We start from the raw sequence: 17,161 nt of genomic DNA, 5'->3' as shown, positions 1-17,161 counted from the left end.
CATTTCCACCTGGCGCCTCAGTTGGACCAGCGTTCGTGCTGGACATGCAGACCGCGTGAGACGACGCTTCATCCAGTCCCAAACATGCTCAATGGGGGACAGATCCGGAGATCTTACTGGCCAGGGTAGTTGACTTGCACCTTCTAGAGCACGTTGGGTGGCACGGGATACATGCGGACGTGCATTGTCCTGTTGGAACAGCAAGTTCCCTTGCCGGTCTAGGAATGGTAGAACGATGGGCTCGATGACGGTTTGGATGTACCGTGCACTATTCAGTGTCCCCTCGACGATCACCAGAGGTGTACGGCCAATGTAGGAGATCGCTCCCCACACCATGATGCCGGGTGTTGGCCCTGTGTGCCTCGGTCGTATGCAGTCTCGATTGTGGCGCTCACCTGCACGGCGCCAAACACGCATACGACCATCATTGGCACCAAGGCAGAAGCGAATCTCATCGCTGAAGACGACACGTCTACATTCGTCCCTCCATTCACGCCTGTCGCGACACAACTGGAGGCGGGCTGCACGATGTTGGGGCGTGAGCGGAAGACGGCCTAACGGTGTGAGGGACCGTAGCCCAGCTTCATGGAGACGGTTGAGAATGTTCCTCGCCGATACCCCAGGAGCAACAGTGTCCCTAATTTGCTGGGAAGTGGCGGTGCGGTCACCTACGGCACTGCGTAGGATCCTACGGTCTTGGCCTGCATCCGTGCGTCGCTGCGGTCCGGTCCCAGGTCGACGGGCACGTGCACCTTCCGCCGACCACTGGCGACAACATCGATGTACTGTGGAGACCTCACGCCCCACGTGTTGAGCAATTGGGCGGTACGTCCACCCGGCCTCCCGCATGCCCACTATACGCCCTCGCTCAAAGTCCGTCAACTGCACATACGGTTCACGTCCATGCTCTCGCGGCATGCTACCCGTGTTAAAGAGTGCGATGGAGCTCCGTAAGCCACGGTAAACTGGCTGACACTGACGGCGGCGGTGCACAAATGCTGCGCAGCTAGCGCCATTCGACGGCCAACACCGCAGTTCCTGGTGTGTCCGCTGTGCCGTGCGTGTGATCATTGCTTGTACAGCCCTCTCGCAGTGTCCGGAGCAAGTATGGTGGGTCTGACACACCGGTGTCAATGTGTTCTTTTTTCCATTTCCAGGAGTATAGTATTACTTTTTTGGCCTTAGCGTATAACTCTAAGAAAAACAGAGTTTATTTTCGAAGTTTCGTCTAAAGGTTTTCTGAATTAATTTGCAAATACATGTCTCAAATTGTTTAAAAAGATTAAATTTCAGTTCATCGTACGCTTAATCAAACAATGAAGTTCGTAATTGTGCCAAGTGGCAACTGACGAAGGTCTATAAAGCCGAATGCTGGTTAGTACTCAAATAAATAGTATGTGAAAATCATCAGGAAAGCCTTTTATTTTTACGGTTACTCTTTTACTCTGGACTAAAGAAAGTTATTCACACACAATTTCTAAAACCTTCCGCCTCCGTCGCCGGGCGGTAATTGTAAATGGCTACCATGCAGAGGAACTGAGGTCGTTTTCTGGCATTGTCAGGTATTTTTCCTCGGAAAAAGGAATAGACAGAAGTCCACTCAGTCTCGTGATGCCAGTCTTGAGGCTCCTTGACGGAGGGTCCAGATCTGCTAACGCGACAACGGTCGGGAGAGCGGTGTGCTGACCATATGCCCCTCCATACATTGTCAAGTGATGCCATTGGCTCATGAGTAACACGGCGATCGTAGGGCCGTTTCACCGGTGCGCCGCCGGAACGGCGGAGAGTTATTTCTAAAACCCATTATGTCTGCCGCACATTACCCTCTGAGATGACATTAAATGCCATCCTAAAGTAAAATTTTACTTCCACTCTAGATAACTATTGACTCATTTCGATTATTTCACGAGAGTCACAAAAAAATTGTGACAACGTCTCGTTCGAACCGAGTTTTATGATGATTTGTACGTTGCAACTAAACTGAGATATTCGGACATTTACAGTGAAGAGCTCGATGATGGATCAATAGTTTCAGCTAAAATTAATCGCCCGATGTTGCCGTCGAGGGAGAGACGACCCAGATTAATTTGTTATCTGACATTAATGGCTAATTTGGAACTAATTTCTTAATTTCCGTACTTTTGTTACAGAATGTCCCCCTGCGGAAGACGGGATGGAGAGATTCGCGTGCCCAACACCGGATCGCATGGGCCGCTACCGGTGCATCGATGACCACGTCCTCTGCGACGGATTCATCGACTGTCCCAGCGGGGAGGACGAAGACCGCCAGGCGTGCATGTTCTACAAGACGGTTAGTAAAACTCAGTGCTTCTTTTTCTCCGCAGAGAGCAGCAGATTTAATTTAGCGCAAAGTTTAACTCCTTCATATTTCTTTTATATGCCTTCGTTTCTTCAAAACTACCGACGCCACGTCGCATTTAGTTTGAATTTAGAGTATGCGGATAGAATACGACGCTCACAGCAATTCATCATCTTTTATTCATTACGGTTGCCTGCAGAAAAGAATTGTACTTGTCCATTCCATGTTCGCTGCAACACTAATACCCTCATGAGTTTGACTAAGAATTGTTTGCCACAGCCACGTTAAAATTACCGCGAAAGTAGCATAACACGTCGGACGTTCAATTGTGCCAGCATTGTTGTGGAAAGGACAACATTTGACACCTGGACTGTTATTTAAGCTATTTATTTACCATGATAGCAATTTCAGCCTATTATGCCCAAATTCAAGTGACGGTTCACAATGAAATTCGTCAGCGCATCTTTAATTTTAAGTGTAGACTGTTCTCTCGTCAACTGTGTTTATCTACTGCATGTGTATAATAATATTAGCGTCATCGTAATTATACAAGGCGTTCTCAAGTTACAGGACATATCGAGGGGACTGAGTATATAACATTCTGAATTGGAACTCATGTTGAGAAAAGTATCGTTTTCGTGCTATAACCATTCAAATACATGTTGCCTGGAGCGATTTAGGGAAATCACAGAAAATCTAAATCAGGATGGCTGGAGGCTGGATTGAACCGTCGCCCTCCCGAATGCGAGTCCCGCCACCTCGCTCGGTAACTAGGTGTTGCAATACTTATACGGAAAAGAAGACTGAGTAATTTCAGAGTACAACACTGAATATACATCGATATTGATTCGTGGAAGTATAAGAAGAATATGATCATCGTGTAAATCGAAGTGTAACTCGCGTTAGAAAATCCAGTCTTGTAGGAAACATCACTTTGGTTTTTTCAGCGAGGTCGTCCGCACGTCGATTATGGTGTCCCTACGAGTGATTGTTCCACAATGCGCCGCTCTCTGACAATTCATAGCCTTCAACAATTCCTACACGCATCGCACCTAGCCTGCTCTGAATACCGACTGTACTAATATGCGTTATTCTAGTGATAATATTACCCTTGTTGCAGAATTTCGCTGACTGAAAGTGACTGTAAAATTTTTTACATTGATACATTACACGATGTAATATTGTTTGATACTGAAAGTCCTTTAACAACATTAATAAAATAACTTCATTATGGAGATACTTTAAATATTTTAACAGCTGCGAAATGCCAGTTTCACATAATTACAAAAATACTATAACGTTCTGAGGTCCATAAAGATAAATTTTCCTTGACGTCGCGCGTCCTCAGTCGACGTGTAACAACCAACGGGCACATATGAGATGTCATGACGCTGTGGCACAATTCACAAACCATTTCCTTGTAATGTTTATGAACCTCGAATAATACCCGCCACCATCACTGAATTCCAGTTTTGATCCATTAAATTTCGGGAGCGCAGCTGCTTAAATTAGGATTCTTCTTGGAATATTTCGACTACATACCGTTCAACTTCCTTCTGAATAAGGCGAATGAATGATGCTACACCACACGCTGTGTCCTTTGTAACCCACGGACCGCGCCAGTGAGCGTGCGGTCAAAGATACACAGGCGCCAGAGGCGTTGCTCGGTGGCAACCATGGAGATACAATAAGGAGAGGAGAGGCTACAGACTTATTGTGCATTATTTTGAAACCGGCGCTGCCCTGTTAGATGCCCCAAAACATTAGCAGACGATTGATTCTTGTTCGTTATTTCTGTCGTGTACGCGCAACGGTTTCGTGAATTACACAGGAAGGCGTTTTCAGACACTTCCGGCCTTATGTGCATACTTAATTTAGTAATAAGACCCATGTCGCGTCGTTTTTGTTATACGCTTCGAATACCCTCAATGAGAAGTATGTAACACTACAACGAGTGAAATTGAAAATGAACTGGAATTCCTTTACACACTACAGTCACAATGATTAGTGCACCCGTGAACGACGCAATTTGGCTTTTTTTTTATCAAAACCCGAATGAATGTTTGTGGCAAATAGCATGGCGTATATCGGCTTAAATTTTGTGACGCTATGTCTACTCCCTGTCATGTATGTCCATGGCGGCAAGGAAGTACACTTAGGCCCGGGATAGATCTGTGACTAGGCGATCGATCGAATCTGGAAAGTCGATGTATCACGGTGAGTTGCAACGTGGCGATGTCTTTGCAGGTTTATTAAAGAAAGCGCCGGATGACATGACTTACCCAAAGTGTAACCATATTCTCAAGTAATTAAATTCGTCGTCAAACTAACTTCATCAACTTCTTTCACCAACTAGTCCCCAAAAGATGAAGTCGACCCCAGACTTCCGACGTTTTCGTGAAACATAGAGAGACCAGTATTAATACAGCGCTCTTCCACAGACGATTTATTGTGCTGTAAGAGCCGAGTGTACCTACGGTATTCTGTGCATCTTTCATGGACCGTCCTAGTCATCCGTCCGATGTAAGGAAGGCCAAACTTGCAGAAGATCTTAGAAACCTCAGATTTCCTTACCATCAAATGATCTTTAAAGCAGTGATGCTGTCTTCGGGAGAGGGCAAAAAATCACCTTTATTTTGTGGTTGCAGAGAATGTGCCCTTTTCTTAACGATAAGCTTACCGTGTGTGGCAGGAAAGTTTGAATTCAAACCTTTCTGTGTCTTCTTCTGTGTTCCGTACGCCCACCTTCGATTTCATTCATAGCGCCTTACTTATCTGCTGTGGAGAATATCCGTTAGCTTTAAAAGATCGCTTTAAGTGCAGTAGCTCGTCCTGCAGACTGATGTCGTCAGCTCTGTGAACCAAAGTTCTGAGAACACACATCGTCTTTATTGATTGTGGCAGCTATTTACACGTAAATATAAACTTGTATGCGTCGGTTTTAAATGTAATGAGTATTCCAAAGAGACATCCCATCTTTGCCGAAGTAAAACATCCTAGAATGAAAGGTATTCCTATTTTTAGATATCCATTGTAAACTGGATTTATCTGTGAATATAATAAGATGGTTTAAAAATTCTTGTAATGAATCTTCACCATGGGACCACACTAAAAACCTGTCGTCAACAGAAGCCCTCTCTGAAGATTCCTGAACGGTAAATACCCGAAAAAATAAGCTTAATATATCCGGGAGTAGGCCCGAAATACGAGGGGCGTTCAATAATTAATGCAACACGTTTTTCCCTTGGCCAGTTTCGGTTGAAGAAATGTGGAATTTGTTGTGGGACGTCGTGGAATATTCTCGCTTCAGCTCCCATAGTTGCATAAAGTTACGATTGTTGCTGAGACTATACGTAGCAAACAAAATGTCCTCTGTAGCAGACGTGTGTTCCAAGCAGGCCGCTGTGACTGAGTTTCTTTTGGCGGAAAACTAAAGCATCCCAGATATTCACAGGCGCTTCCAGAATGTCTATGGAGACCTGGCAGTGAACAAAGCCACGGTGAGTCCTAGGCGGGGCGTCTGTCATCATCGCAACAAGACCACGTAAATCTCCAGTGTGCTGGCCGGCTACACACCGCAGTGCCTCCTGCAATGTTGGAACGTGCGGACACTCATATTCGAGGTGTCGACGGAGCACAATCAACCACCGCGCTTGAACTGAATTTCTCTGTTGATAATATTGACTTACTAGTGCATCAGCTGGGCTACTCAAAGGCATGTGCTCGCTGCGACCGTCACCACCTTTGTATGCAAACACGGACCAGTGGAAGACAAAAATGGCTCTAGGCACTATGGGAATGAACATCTGAGGTCATCAGTCACCTAGACTAAGAACTACTTAAACCTAAGTAACCTAAGGACATTAGACACATCCATGCCCGAGGCAGGATTTGAACCAGCAACGCGGTTCCGGACTGAAGCGCCTAGAACCGCTCGCCCACAGCGGCCGGCCCCAGTGGAAGAGTCTCAAGATAAAAAATGTATGGGTTCATCAGTTCGAATCGGAGAAAAACGGCAATCTATGGAGTGGCGCCACACCACTTGTCCTAAGCCGCACCCTCAGCCGGTAAAGTTATGGCGACGACTTTCTGGGCTATTAAGGTGTTATTCTGTGTGCTACCCTCAGGAATCTGAAGAACCAACGTGAACGTGTTCGTTGGTACAAAAATGCAAACGAACTTCTCCTTGACAAAGTAAGACCTTATACAAGTCTGCACACCCGAGAGGAACCACAGAACTTCATTGGATTGTTCTTCCTCATCCATCCTGCAGTCTGCATGTCACACCTTCCGACTTTCATCTGTCTGGTCCACCGAAGGTTGTACTCTGCGGGAAGCAGTCTGTGGTTGATGGGGAAGTTATTGATGTAGTAAGACATTGGCTCCGACTGGTACCATTTGAGTGATACCATGAGAGCATACAGGCCCTCCCTGGAAGGTCGCGTAAGGCCGTCACATTGAACGGATATTACGTTGAAAAATATCATTTTGTAACTGAAAGTGTGTGGAATAATACGGTGTATTGGAATCCTGAATAAAACCAACCTGCTTACACAAAAAAGTGTTTCGTTACATATTGAACGCCTCTCGTATAATGGAGCAGTCATTACGCTTCGAAAACATGAAAATGATTCCAGTTTTCTTAGGTAACACATATGGCGTTTTATGTGCGGTATAGCTGGTATATTTTTTTCATAACATTGACAATGATAAAAATTACAAGTGTGTTTGCCATGTTTCACAATGAAGTACCGACACAATCAGACTACTGTTTTACCGACATAACCTTCCAAGACTCGCATATTTAAAGTCTGCTGCACTCAACCATTCGCACCAATTAGCACATCGAAATACAGTCAAATATTTCTAGACCGTTTCGCAAGGTTTGCAGTGTCAGTGAAAGTACTGTATGAAATCAAGAGGCATGAATTAACGGATGATTAGCAACGCATACGGATTCCTATTTCCTTGCGTATATCGCTTAATATCACGGGCACCTACCTGCTAGGAAGGGACACACTTACGTACTGCAGCAAATTTATGGAAATGAAGGTGGAAGTACAATATGAAATTAAAAGGAACGAATTAACGGGTGATTAGCAACAAGTATAGATTTCTGTTTGCTTGCATACATCAACAAATTTCATGAGTATTTACCTATTTTAAGAACCCACACCTACATGTTGCATTTAAATTTATGGTAAGCAAGACTAGTTTTACTATAAAACGTACCCAAACATATTCGGCAAAAGTGGTAATAAATGTTTTTCTCGACAAGTCCACATAAGAAGTAGAGAGGGTTGTGAGAATTTGAAGCATAAAATATGATCCATTAACCACAACATCTTAGCAAAATGAATTATGACAATGGAGCACAGCTGCATTCCGTTTTTAAACGAATAAACAATGTAGAAGATAAAGAATTCAAGAAGTCATCTTCCTACTATAGTCTCTCTATACAAATGTGTTTCACATGTCAGCCCTAACAATTCTTTCTAACCATTAACTGGAAAGCGCTCCTTTTACGATTTAATACTGGAAACGCATTACAATGTTCAGTTGAAATATTCCTATTCCACTTAAGGTGACTTTGTTTGCACACAACTCCACAGGTGGTTTCGTTTTAATAATAAAAAGTTAAAACAAGGATATACTACAGAACTCTTACTTGAAGTATTCACTCCCAGGTCAGTTCTGAACTCTGGAACAATGTTAGTAACAGTGTGAGCTACAGTAACTAATCTCTTGAGCTCTGCAAGTAAGCCATTGCCTATAACGTTATGGGAGCTATTCCTTTTCAAGGATATAATTCTTCTGTCGAAATACATATAGGAGAACTCTGATTAGCTACTTCTCACCATCATAACATCTTGCGTAAACGTCATTCCAATCAGGACAAACGTTACTTCAGCTGGTTCCCAAATACTCATATCGGAATTCAGTAACTGTCCTAATTGAACATGAATATGAAGATATCAGCGCTAATTTTTAGTAGTATTTTTAAAAATTTGTCATGGATTAAAGTACAACTGACAGAATGTACACCTTACATTTTACTTACCTCCGATAGTTGGCTAAAACTAGTAGCTCACAAAATAAAGACCTTCATGACAAATCTAAGGGTTCCCGGAAAAAAGGGCCCATGAAATGAGAGGTGCTATACTTTCGGCAAGAGATAAGAATTTTAAATAATTTAAGGTAGAAACTGAGTCCGTATGGGGCATGGTTTCAGCACGAATGACGATCGTGAGCTGAAAATTATTATTGGATCATTCTCTCGATCACCAGATTCAACAGCGTATTTCAGGGAAAACCCCCATACTCCATTTAGGCAACTTAGTATTGCCGAGTGAACATGTGGTGATATAAGGGTGTACAGTTCAAGTTTACAGTTGACAGGTATTCATAATGGCGCTTAAACTTAAAAACAATGTAAATATTAACGTTAGATCAAATCTATGTGTACGTCCAGCACAAATATGCTAAAACATATGTATATATTTGCTAAAAGCATTAAAACAAACCTCTCTGTATATCTAGCACAACAGATTAAAACTTGTGTAAACATTTATTATTCATAAAACTATTTGACATGACAGATTTACTACGGAGCATGCAAAATCATTAAAAAAATCAGTACTAGACAGCGTACAGTCCAGAGTTTCGTACAAACAAAGTGCATCATTTTTTAATAATGAAATTCCATAAAATTCTTTTAGATGATGGATCGTCTAGTGTATATGAGTCACAATCGTTCATTTAAAGTAGAATGTCACGTAATAACGTATGAATTACGATAATTTGCATATTTACGGCCTACGCAATATCCCGGATGGTAAGACAAGAAGTTGTCACAGTATCAAGAACAACTTGACACAAAATCCAATGGAAAGCGACATATTAAGAAAAAATAGCATGCATATCGAACACTGCGAATATTGACAACTAACTGGTAGCTAAGAATGAAATATATGATTGGTTTCATTTATATCCCTGAAGAGGTTTGCATTACCACAGTGAACTAAAAAACAAGGAACTCAAATCCTACTAAACCAGGGCGAGTCCATAAAGTTCATGGCTGAATACTTCTTACAATATCATTTGTAGTATAAAGCATTCCTAACACGATCTATGTATAGATGTCAAACCATCTAAATACTAAGACTAACAAGTTGTGTAGTGACATGGTAAGTGGATAGAGAAACGAATAAAAGGTGAATGAGTATGCGAATTCCACTATATTTTCGAAGTTGAAGCCCATAAAAGCAGTACCATCTATGTTAAAAAATATATCGGCACAACCACTCGTTTATAGTGTAAAACACTAAGTCCTCTCATCCAGTATGGATGAAATCCAAACAATCATAACCACCAACTCTTATCCAGTATCGATAAAATCAAAGTACCATCTATCTCTATGAATACCAAAAGCCATCAATAGTAAAAATGTCATTGGAACGTCTCTAAACTGTATGGAGGACACGCTGATAAACTAACCGGATACTTATCCTACTCGTCAGGTGTGGTCGAGACATACCGAATTCCCACAAGTTAATTGGGACTGTGTCAATTTGGATGTAAAAGGCCCAGGAAACACTAAATATTTCGTTGTCCTAAGTGTGAAACGATCGTAAAAGATACTAATGACCTAAAACATGATAACTGTTAAATGCTGTCTTTCATGGTAGTAGACTGCTATAAAACAGATACGAAGAGTTGCAAAAAGCAAGATCTACGAGTTCATATGAGAGTTAGATAGTAAGCTTCAGGTAAACAATTAGAGCGTTATAGAAAGGCTGAAAAATTAAATTCTTGCTAAAAAAACTTGGATAACAATACATGTAGGAAAGGAACTGTATAATGTCGGAAACAATGGTGCAACATATAAGGGCTTAAATAATGTAGAAGTACATAAATATTGCTAAGTGGAAGTTACACCTATCATCAAAAGAAAAGTCCCCAAAACAACAACATGAATTTACTACAATAAGCCCCAATAATTACGCACGACTGTACCTTGACGTGGCAGTATCAGTTGGGGTTATTCTAGCCGAAACGATACTAAAGTTATGACAGAGAGCGTCCCACTCGAATTTAGTGAGTCGCTACCAAACTATATGTCTCACTCAACGGTCCGAATATATCACGGTGAACATCTTTGAAAACCCCGTATCGGTGAACATGTTTCGTCAAAGAAATGATGGCAGAAATAACAATGACCAATATCTTGGTATACGCAACCAAAATTACGACCTCGCTGTGCCCTGTTATCAGTCACATCGATCTCTCATATGACAAGCAGTTACGTAATACAGTCCCACTGGACTACTGATAGGAATATATACTAACCAATGGCTGTAAAATACTTAACAAAGACCTATTATACCTCAAGCTCAGATTACTTCAATATAGGAATAAGGTAGTTCTATTTAGGCCAATATGTACTGCTGCATTATAAACAATAAAAAAAATGATTCACTATTAGTAAAGTGGAGCCAGGAAAATTATATAAACCTCGAAATACGGCAAAACTGCTGCTGGTACCGAAAACAGAATGGAAGATTTGTAAATGCTAACGATAGCACTTCAGCTGTCAACTATACCATTTGCCGGGAGTTGAAATACCAATGGCAACAAGTGCTACATGTAGATAACTTGATCTCTATGAAAAGAAAATGAACGAGCGTATGTAAATACACTACAGGTCATTAAAATTGCTACACCAAGAAGAAATGCAGATGATAAACGGGTATTCACTGGACAAATATATTGTACTAGAACTGACATGTGATTACATTTTCATGCAATTTGGGTGCATAGATCCCGAGAAATCAGCACACAGAACAACCACCTCTGGCCACACTAACGGCCTTGATACGCCTGGACATTGAGCCAAACAGAGCTCGGATGGGGTCTACAGGTACAGCTGCGCATACAGCTTCAACACGATACCACAGTTCATCAAGGGTAGTGATTGGCGTATTGTGACGACCCAGTTGCTCGGCCACCATTGACCAGACGTATTCAAATGGTGAGAGATCTGGAGAATGTGCTGCCCAGGTCAGCATCGAATATTATCTGTACCCATAAACGCCCGTACAGGATTTGCTACATGCGGTCGTGCATTATCCTGCTGAAATGTAGGGTTTCGCAGTGGTCGAATGAAGGGTAGCGGCACGGTTCTTACCTCATCTGACATGTAACGTCCACTGTTCAAAGTGCCATCAATGTGAACAAGAGGTGACCGATACGTGTAACGAATGGCACCCCATACCATCACGCCGGGTGATACGCAAGTATGGCGATGACGAATACACGCTTCCAATGTGCGTTCACCGCGATGTCGCCAAACACGGATGCGACCATCCTGATGCTGTAAACAGAACCTGGATTCATCCGAAAAAATTACGTTTTGCCATTAGTGCACCCATGTCCGCCGTGGAGTATACCATCGCTGGCGCTCCTGTCTGTGATACAGCGTCAAGGGTAACCGCAGCCGCGAGCTCCGAGCTGATAGTCCATGCTGCTGCAAACGCAGTCGAACTGTTCCTGCAGATGGTTGTTGTCCTGAAAACGTCTCCATCTGTTGACTCAGGGATCGAGACGTGGCTGCACGATCTGTTACAGCCATGCGTATAAGTGGCCTGTCATATCGACTGCTAGTGATACGAGGCCATTGGAATCCAGCACGGAGTTCCATATTACCCTCCTGGACACACCAACTCCATATTCTACTAACAGTCATTGGATCTCAACCAACTCGAGCAGCAATATCGCGATACAATAAACCGCAATTGCGGTAGGCTACAATCCGACCTTTATCAAAGTCGGAAACGAATACGAGGCATCACAACAACGTTTCACCAGGCAACGCCGGTAAACTGCTGATTGTGTATGAGAAATCGGTTGGAAGCTTTCCTCATGTCAGCACATTGTATGTGTCGCCACCGGCGCCAACCTTGTGTGAATGCTGTGATAAGCTAATCATTTGCATATAACAGTATCTTCTTCCTTTCGGTTAAATTTCGCGTCTGTAGCACGTCATCTTCGTGGTGTAGCAATATTAATGGCCTGTAGTGTATTACCTCACACATCTACCTAATATAAGCAGTAGGGACATGAAGCAGTAAAAATACAGTAAACATTCTACAAAAAGCTGTATCAAGTAACGTATCATAAAATAATCTTACCTGTATCTAGACGTGTACACTAATGATATTAGTGCAAGGCCTGAACCTAACCATAACCATCAAATGAGGCTACATTGGTGCAACGCTACTAAAATCCCATTATCTAATTCATCATATCAATGGGTACTACAGAGTAAAAATTACTGACCACACGGTATTATAGTACTAACGATGTTACCGAATGGTGCCATAAAACTGGAATCCTAAATCCTATCTAAAGACACAAAGCATTAAAAATAATCGTGAAGGTTCAAGAAGACATCAATTAAGTACGTATTGCATGCCAACTTAACGTTATGCAAGAGATTCCTGTAAACGGTTGACATTGACTGAGCCTGCTCACAGGTCACAGGTAGTGCTACTAAGTCAAAGGTTAAAAGAAGACAGTAAACGGTAATGGCCAATACAACGTAAAATCGTTGGTATGTAGAACGCTTGCAATACAGAATCACAACGCGTAACAAACTATGGGAAGACCTAACAAGCGCAGATGATATCAATACACCATTCTTTCCATATATCAGGCTTCAATTCGCTATAGTTCGTGAAAATTTTCGAAAATAATTTATTCTTTGATTCAGTTTGATCATTGAAAAGATTTCCATGTTCGTTCCCCGCATGGATGTAGATTTCCATATCTTCAAATGACATCCAATGTCTCACCTTTATCAATGATGTGCTCTATCTCTAGATTGTCATTAATACTCATAATCTTATGTTTGGCTATAAACCAAAACTTACGGCTGTTGGTAAAGTTTTTAAATCAAGAAATACGTACCAGCAGACGTCCCCCAGGCCATAATTGACCATCAGAGATAAACAAAAGGTGGTAGGCGTGTTTCTACATCTGAAAGACGATGTCTGTTCAGATTTCGTGCCAGTCGCCAACAGCGCCACTATGAGGATGTAACAGATATGCCTTAAATTCACACTATAACGATCATGAGCGTTAGTTACCTTTGTGATTCTAAGTGGCGAGTTGATGTCAGTCAGAAGTGCCTTTAAGGTGACAAAGACGGCGTTATCACTGAGTCTGAAAGAGGTCGCGACTGATGGTTGTATGTCCAGTCACAATTCTGAGTTGCAGGCAAAAGGCAATGAAAATTAGACGGGTTACAGCAGTTAGAGATTTATAAGGACGCTGGTAGGTTATGACAACTAAACGATATGTGTGGTTTTAGTGGAACTAAAATTCTCTTCCAAGGATGATAGTCAAAGTAATTCGCGATAATGCTACCTTCAACATCGTATATCTCTTATACAGACTAGGGGATTAAGATCTGGGCGTGTTCGTACAAATAGTATTGTGCTGTCACACCCACGTATTATAGAAAACAGATACTAGAGCGCCAGCGACACGCTACTTAAGCTACGGAGCACACTACATTACAGTTAGCTAGGCAACAGATGTGCAATACATTACATTGTAGAAGATCTATAGTACTTGATGCACAGAATTATGACAACCAACTAATAAGTGTGTGTGTGTGTGTTTTTTTTTTGTATATCAGAAATGGAAGAAGGTACCTCTGAAAATCTTTCACCCAGGCCGCTGTACAGTCCATGGTGATGGGTCCATACTACCAGTATTATCGCCAAAGGTCTTTCTGAAAATTGTTACTGCCTTCTTATAGACAACTGAGGACCGATGAGCCCAGTGTCGTGTGTATATGCGGCACACAAACACACTCATGGAGCACTTTATTCATGTCATGAGCGCGCGCACACACACACACACGCGCACACACATACTAACGAACGCGCACACACACACACACACACACACACACACACACACACACAGAATTGCACCTGGACAATTATTTAGGGTGGCCAAGATAAATGCGACACCCTGTATATGCGAAGCTTCAAGAGCCGTGGTTGAGTGAAGGTCTTGAATTTCACAATAAGAAGATAGGAAGAGTACTTCCTAGCATTTCACTAAGTAAAAAGTGCACACTCTGTATTTTTACATACAGGCGTTTACCTGTACTGCAAATTTAAAGACAAAATAACAATACCCCATGAGATTTGATCGAGAACTTCGGTGGTATAATCGTCGTATTATTCTACGGCACCTCCCTAGGTAATGGCTGTAAGGCGCTGCCATTTATCTTCGAGTGACATGTCTGAACAGAGAAATTAAATTTATATTATGAGGAAAAAGAAAGAAGAATCTGGTAGCTACACAGCGCTTATATCTGTGTTTCAAACATACTTAGGTACGACTGATTTTACTTTTTGAGTACGGAAATTTCACACTAGATTTGTGTTTTGCTTGGAGAGTTCCTAGCACATAGCACATTGGTCTTAACATATAGGTATGAAAAACACACACTGATCCAGAGGAACGTTTTTTCTCTGTGGTAAATCAACGTTAAGATTATGGAAAGTCATAGTCTCCATGCCAGTATATCTTATAATACTAGAGAATTTGTGGGAGTGATGCGGTACACAGGCGGATGGTTGAAACATTTGTATTGTAAGTTGATCTCTTGATCATTAACTTGAAATTTCATAGACGGATCTGCTCACTCGCACATAACTTTGCGTGCATACTTTCCGTTTTGGACACCTTGCATCTGTGCCTGCATTACGCCACGTTTTTGATTATAACGTATCACACCGGCACGTCAAGGTGAGGTGTGGTATTTTGTTTGCCTTAGTTATCACCATTAACGGAGCACCACCGTTCTAAGGCTTTCAGAATTATCTAAACGGGTGGACAATTTGCTATAATCTTCCCCGATATCGACTTAGCATTTTTTCAAGAAGAATCAAACCGAGATTTTGAGTATGCATTGAGACGTACCAAGCACTAAATGTTTTAATATAACATTTGTGATCAGCTACATAGCTTCTCTGACGCCATACCACATCGTGAAGTAAGAAGAGCTTGGTTTAGTGTATATAGAATCCCTGTCCACTCCGATGCAGACCGGTGGAATACATCTATTGCTTAACGAGAAGAACTTGCGATTGATTCACATACACCACTGGCCATTAAAATTGCTACACCACGAAGATGACGTGCTACAGACACCTACAACGTGCTGACATAAGGAAAGTTACCAACCAATTTCTCATACACAAACAGCAGTTGACCGGCGTTGCCTGGTGAAACGTTGTTGTGATGCCTCGTGTAAGGAGGAGAAATGCGTACCATCGCGTTTCCGACTTTGGATAAAGGTCGGATTGTAGCCTATCGCGATTGCGGTTTATTGTATCGCGATACTGCTGCTCGCGTTGGTCGAGATCCAATGACTGTCAGCAGAATATGGAATCGATGGCTTCAGGAGGGTAATACAAAACGCCGTGCAGGAGCCCAACGGCCTCGTACCACTAGCAGTAGAGATGACAGGCATCGTATCGGTGTGGCTGTAACGGATGGTGCAGTCACGTCTCGATCCCTGAGTCAACAGATGGAGACGTTTTCAAGACAACAACCATCTGCACGAACAGTTCGACGACGTTTGCAGCAGCATGGTCTATCAGCTCGGAGACCATGGCTGCGGTTACCCTTGACGCTGTATCACAGACAGTAACGCCTGCGATGGTGTACTGAACTACGAACCTGGATGCACGAATGGTAAAAACGTCATTTTTCCGGATGAAACCAGGTTCTATTTACAGCATCATGATGGTCGCATCCGTGTTTGCCGACATCGCGGAGAACGCACATTGGAAGCATTTATTCGTCATCGCCATACTGGCGTATCACTCGGCGTGATGGTATTGGGTGCCATTGGTTACACGTATCGGTCACCTCTTGTTCGCATTGACGGTACTTTGAACAGAAGACGTTACGTTTCAGATGTGTTGCGACCCGTGGCTCTAACCTTCATTCGATCCCAGCTGAACCGTACATTTCAGCAGGGTAATGGACGACCACATGTTGCAGGTCCTGTACGGGCCTTTCTGGATACAGAAAATGTTCGACTGCTGCCCTGGCCAACACATTATCCAGATCTCTCACCAACTGGAAACATCTGGTCAATAGTGGCCGAGCAACTGGCTCGTCACAATACGCCAGTCACTACTCGTGATGAACTGTGGTATCATGTTGAAACTGCATGGGCAGCCGGATCTCTACACGCCATCCAAGCTCTGTTTGACTCAATGCCCAGGCGTATCAAGGCCGTTATTATGGCCAGAGGTGGTTGTTCTGGGTACTGATTTCTCAGGATCTATGCACCCAAATTATGTGAAAATATAATCACTTGTCAGTTCTAGTATAATATATTTGTCCAGTGAATACGCGTTTATCATCTGCATTTCTTCTTGGTGTAGCATTTTTAATGGACAGTAGTGTAGACTACTGGGAAAGAATGTAGTACACCTGAAGAGACGATGTCGATTTTGATCCGATGACGGCATATGTCACCTGGAGGACGGTAGAGGTTCTGATAATGGGGTTAAAGTCGTTCGCCAACAGATAGCGTAGCAGCAGAGCTACCAGAGCGCCACCTGCGTTTCCCCTGTAATACGGAATGCTCACAGTCAGTACGCACAGTGTGGTGCAGTTGTGCGAAGCAAGCAGGCAACCTTGCCCCGTAGACGCATACATACTTCCTACAGCCAAATGAGCGAGTTTGAAATGGGTCAAACTGTAGCCTTTCCAGTGGCGGGATGGTCCTTTCGGAGAATTGCC

At 42.7% G+C, this 17,161-nt stretch overlaps 1 protein-coding gene across 2 annotated transcripts in view; it reads left to right on the top strand.

Moving 5' to 3' along the window:
• Window positions 1-17,161, top strand: part of LOC126299208 (uncharacterized) — a 397,182-nt gene that overhangs the window by 372,744 nt on the left and 7,277 nt on the right. For both annotated transcript variants that reach the window (XM_049990994.1, XM_049990993.1), the window contains one exon: window positions 2,151-2,311. In XM_049990994.1, the coding sequence (XP_049846951.1) occupies window positions 2,151-2,311 (161 nt within the window). The remainder of the gene's footprint in view (window positions 1-2,150; window positions 2,312-17,161) is intronic.

The sequence above is a fragment of the Schistocerca gregaria genome, chromosome X (genome assembly GCF_023897955.1).
Source record: "Schistocerca gregaria isolate iqSchGreg1 chromosome X, iqSchGreg1.2, whole genome shotgun sequence".
NCBI lineage: Eukaryota > Metazoa > Arthropoda > Insecta > Orthoptera > Acrididae > Schistocerca > Schistocerca gregaria.
This window is presented reverse-complemented; position numbering and strand designations above follow the sequence as displayed.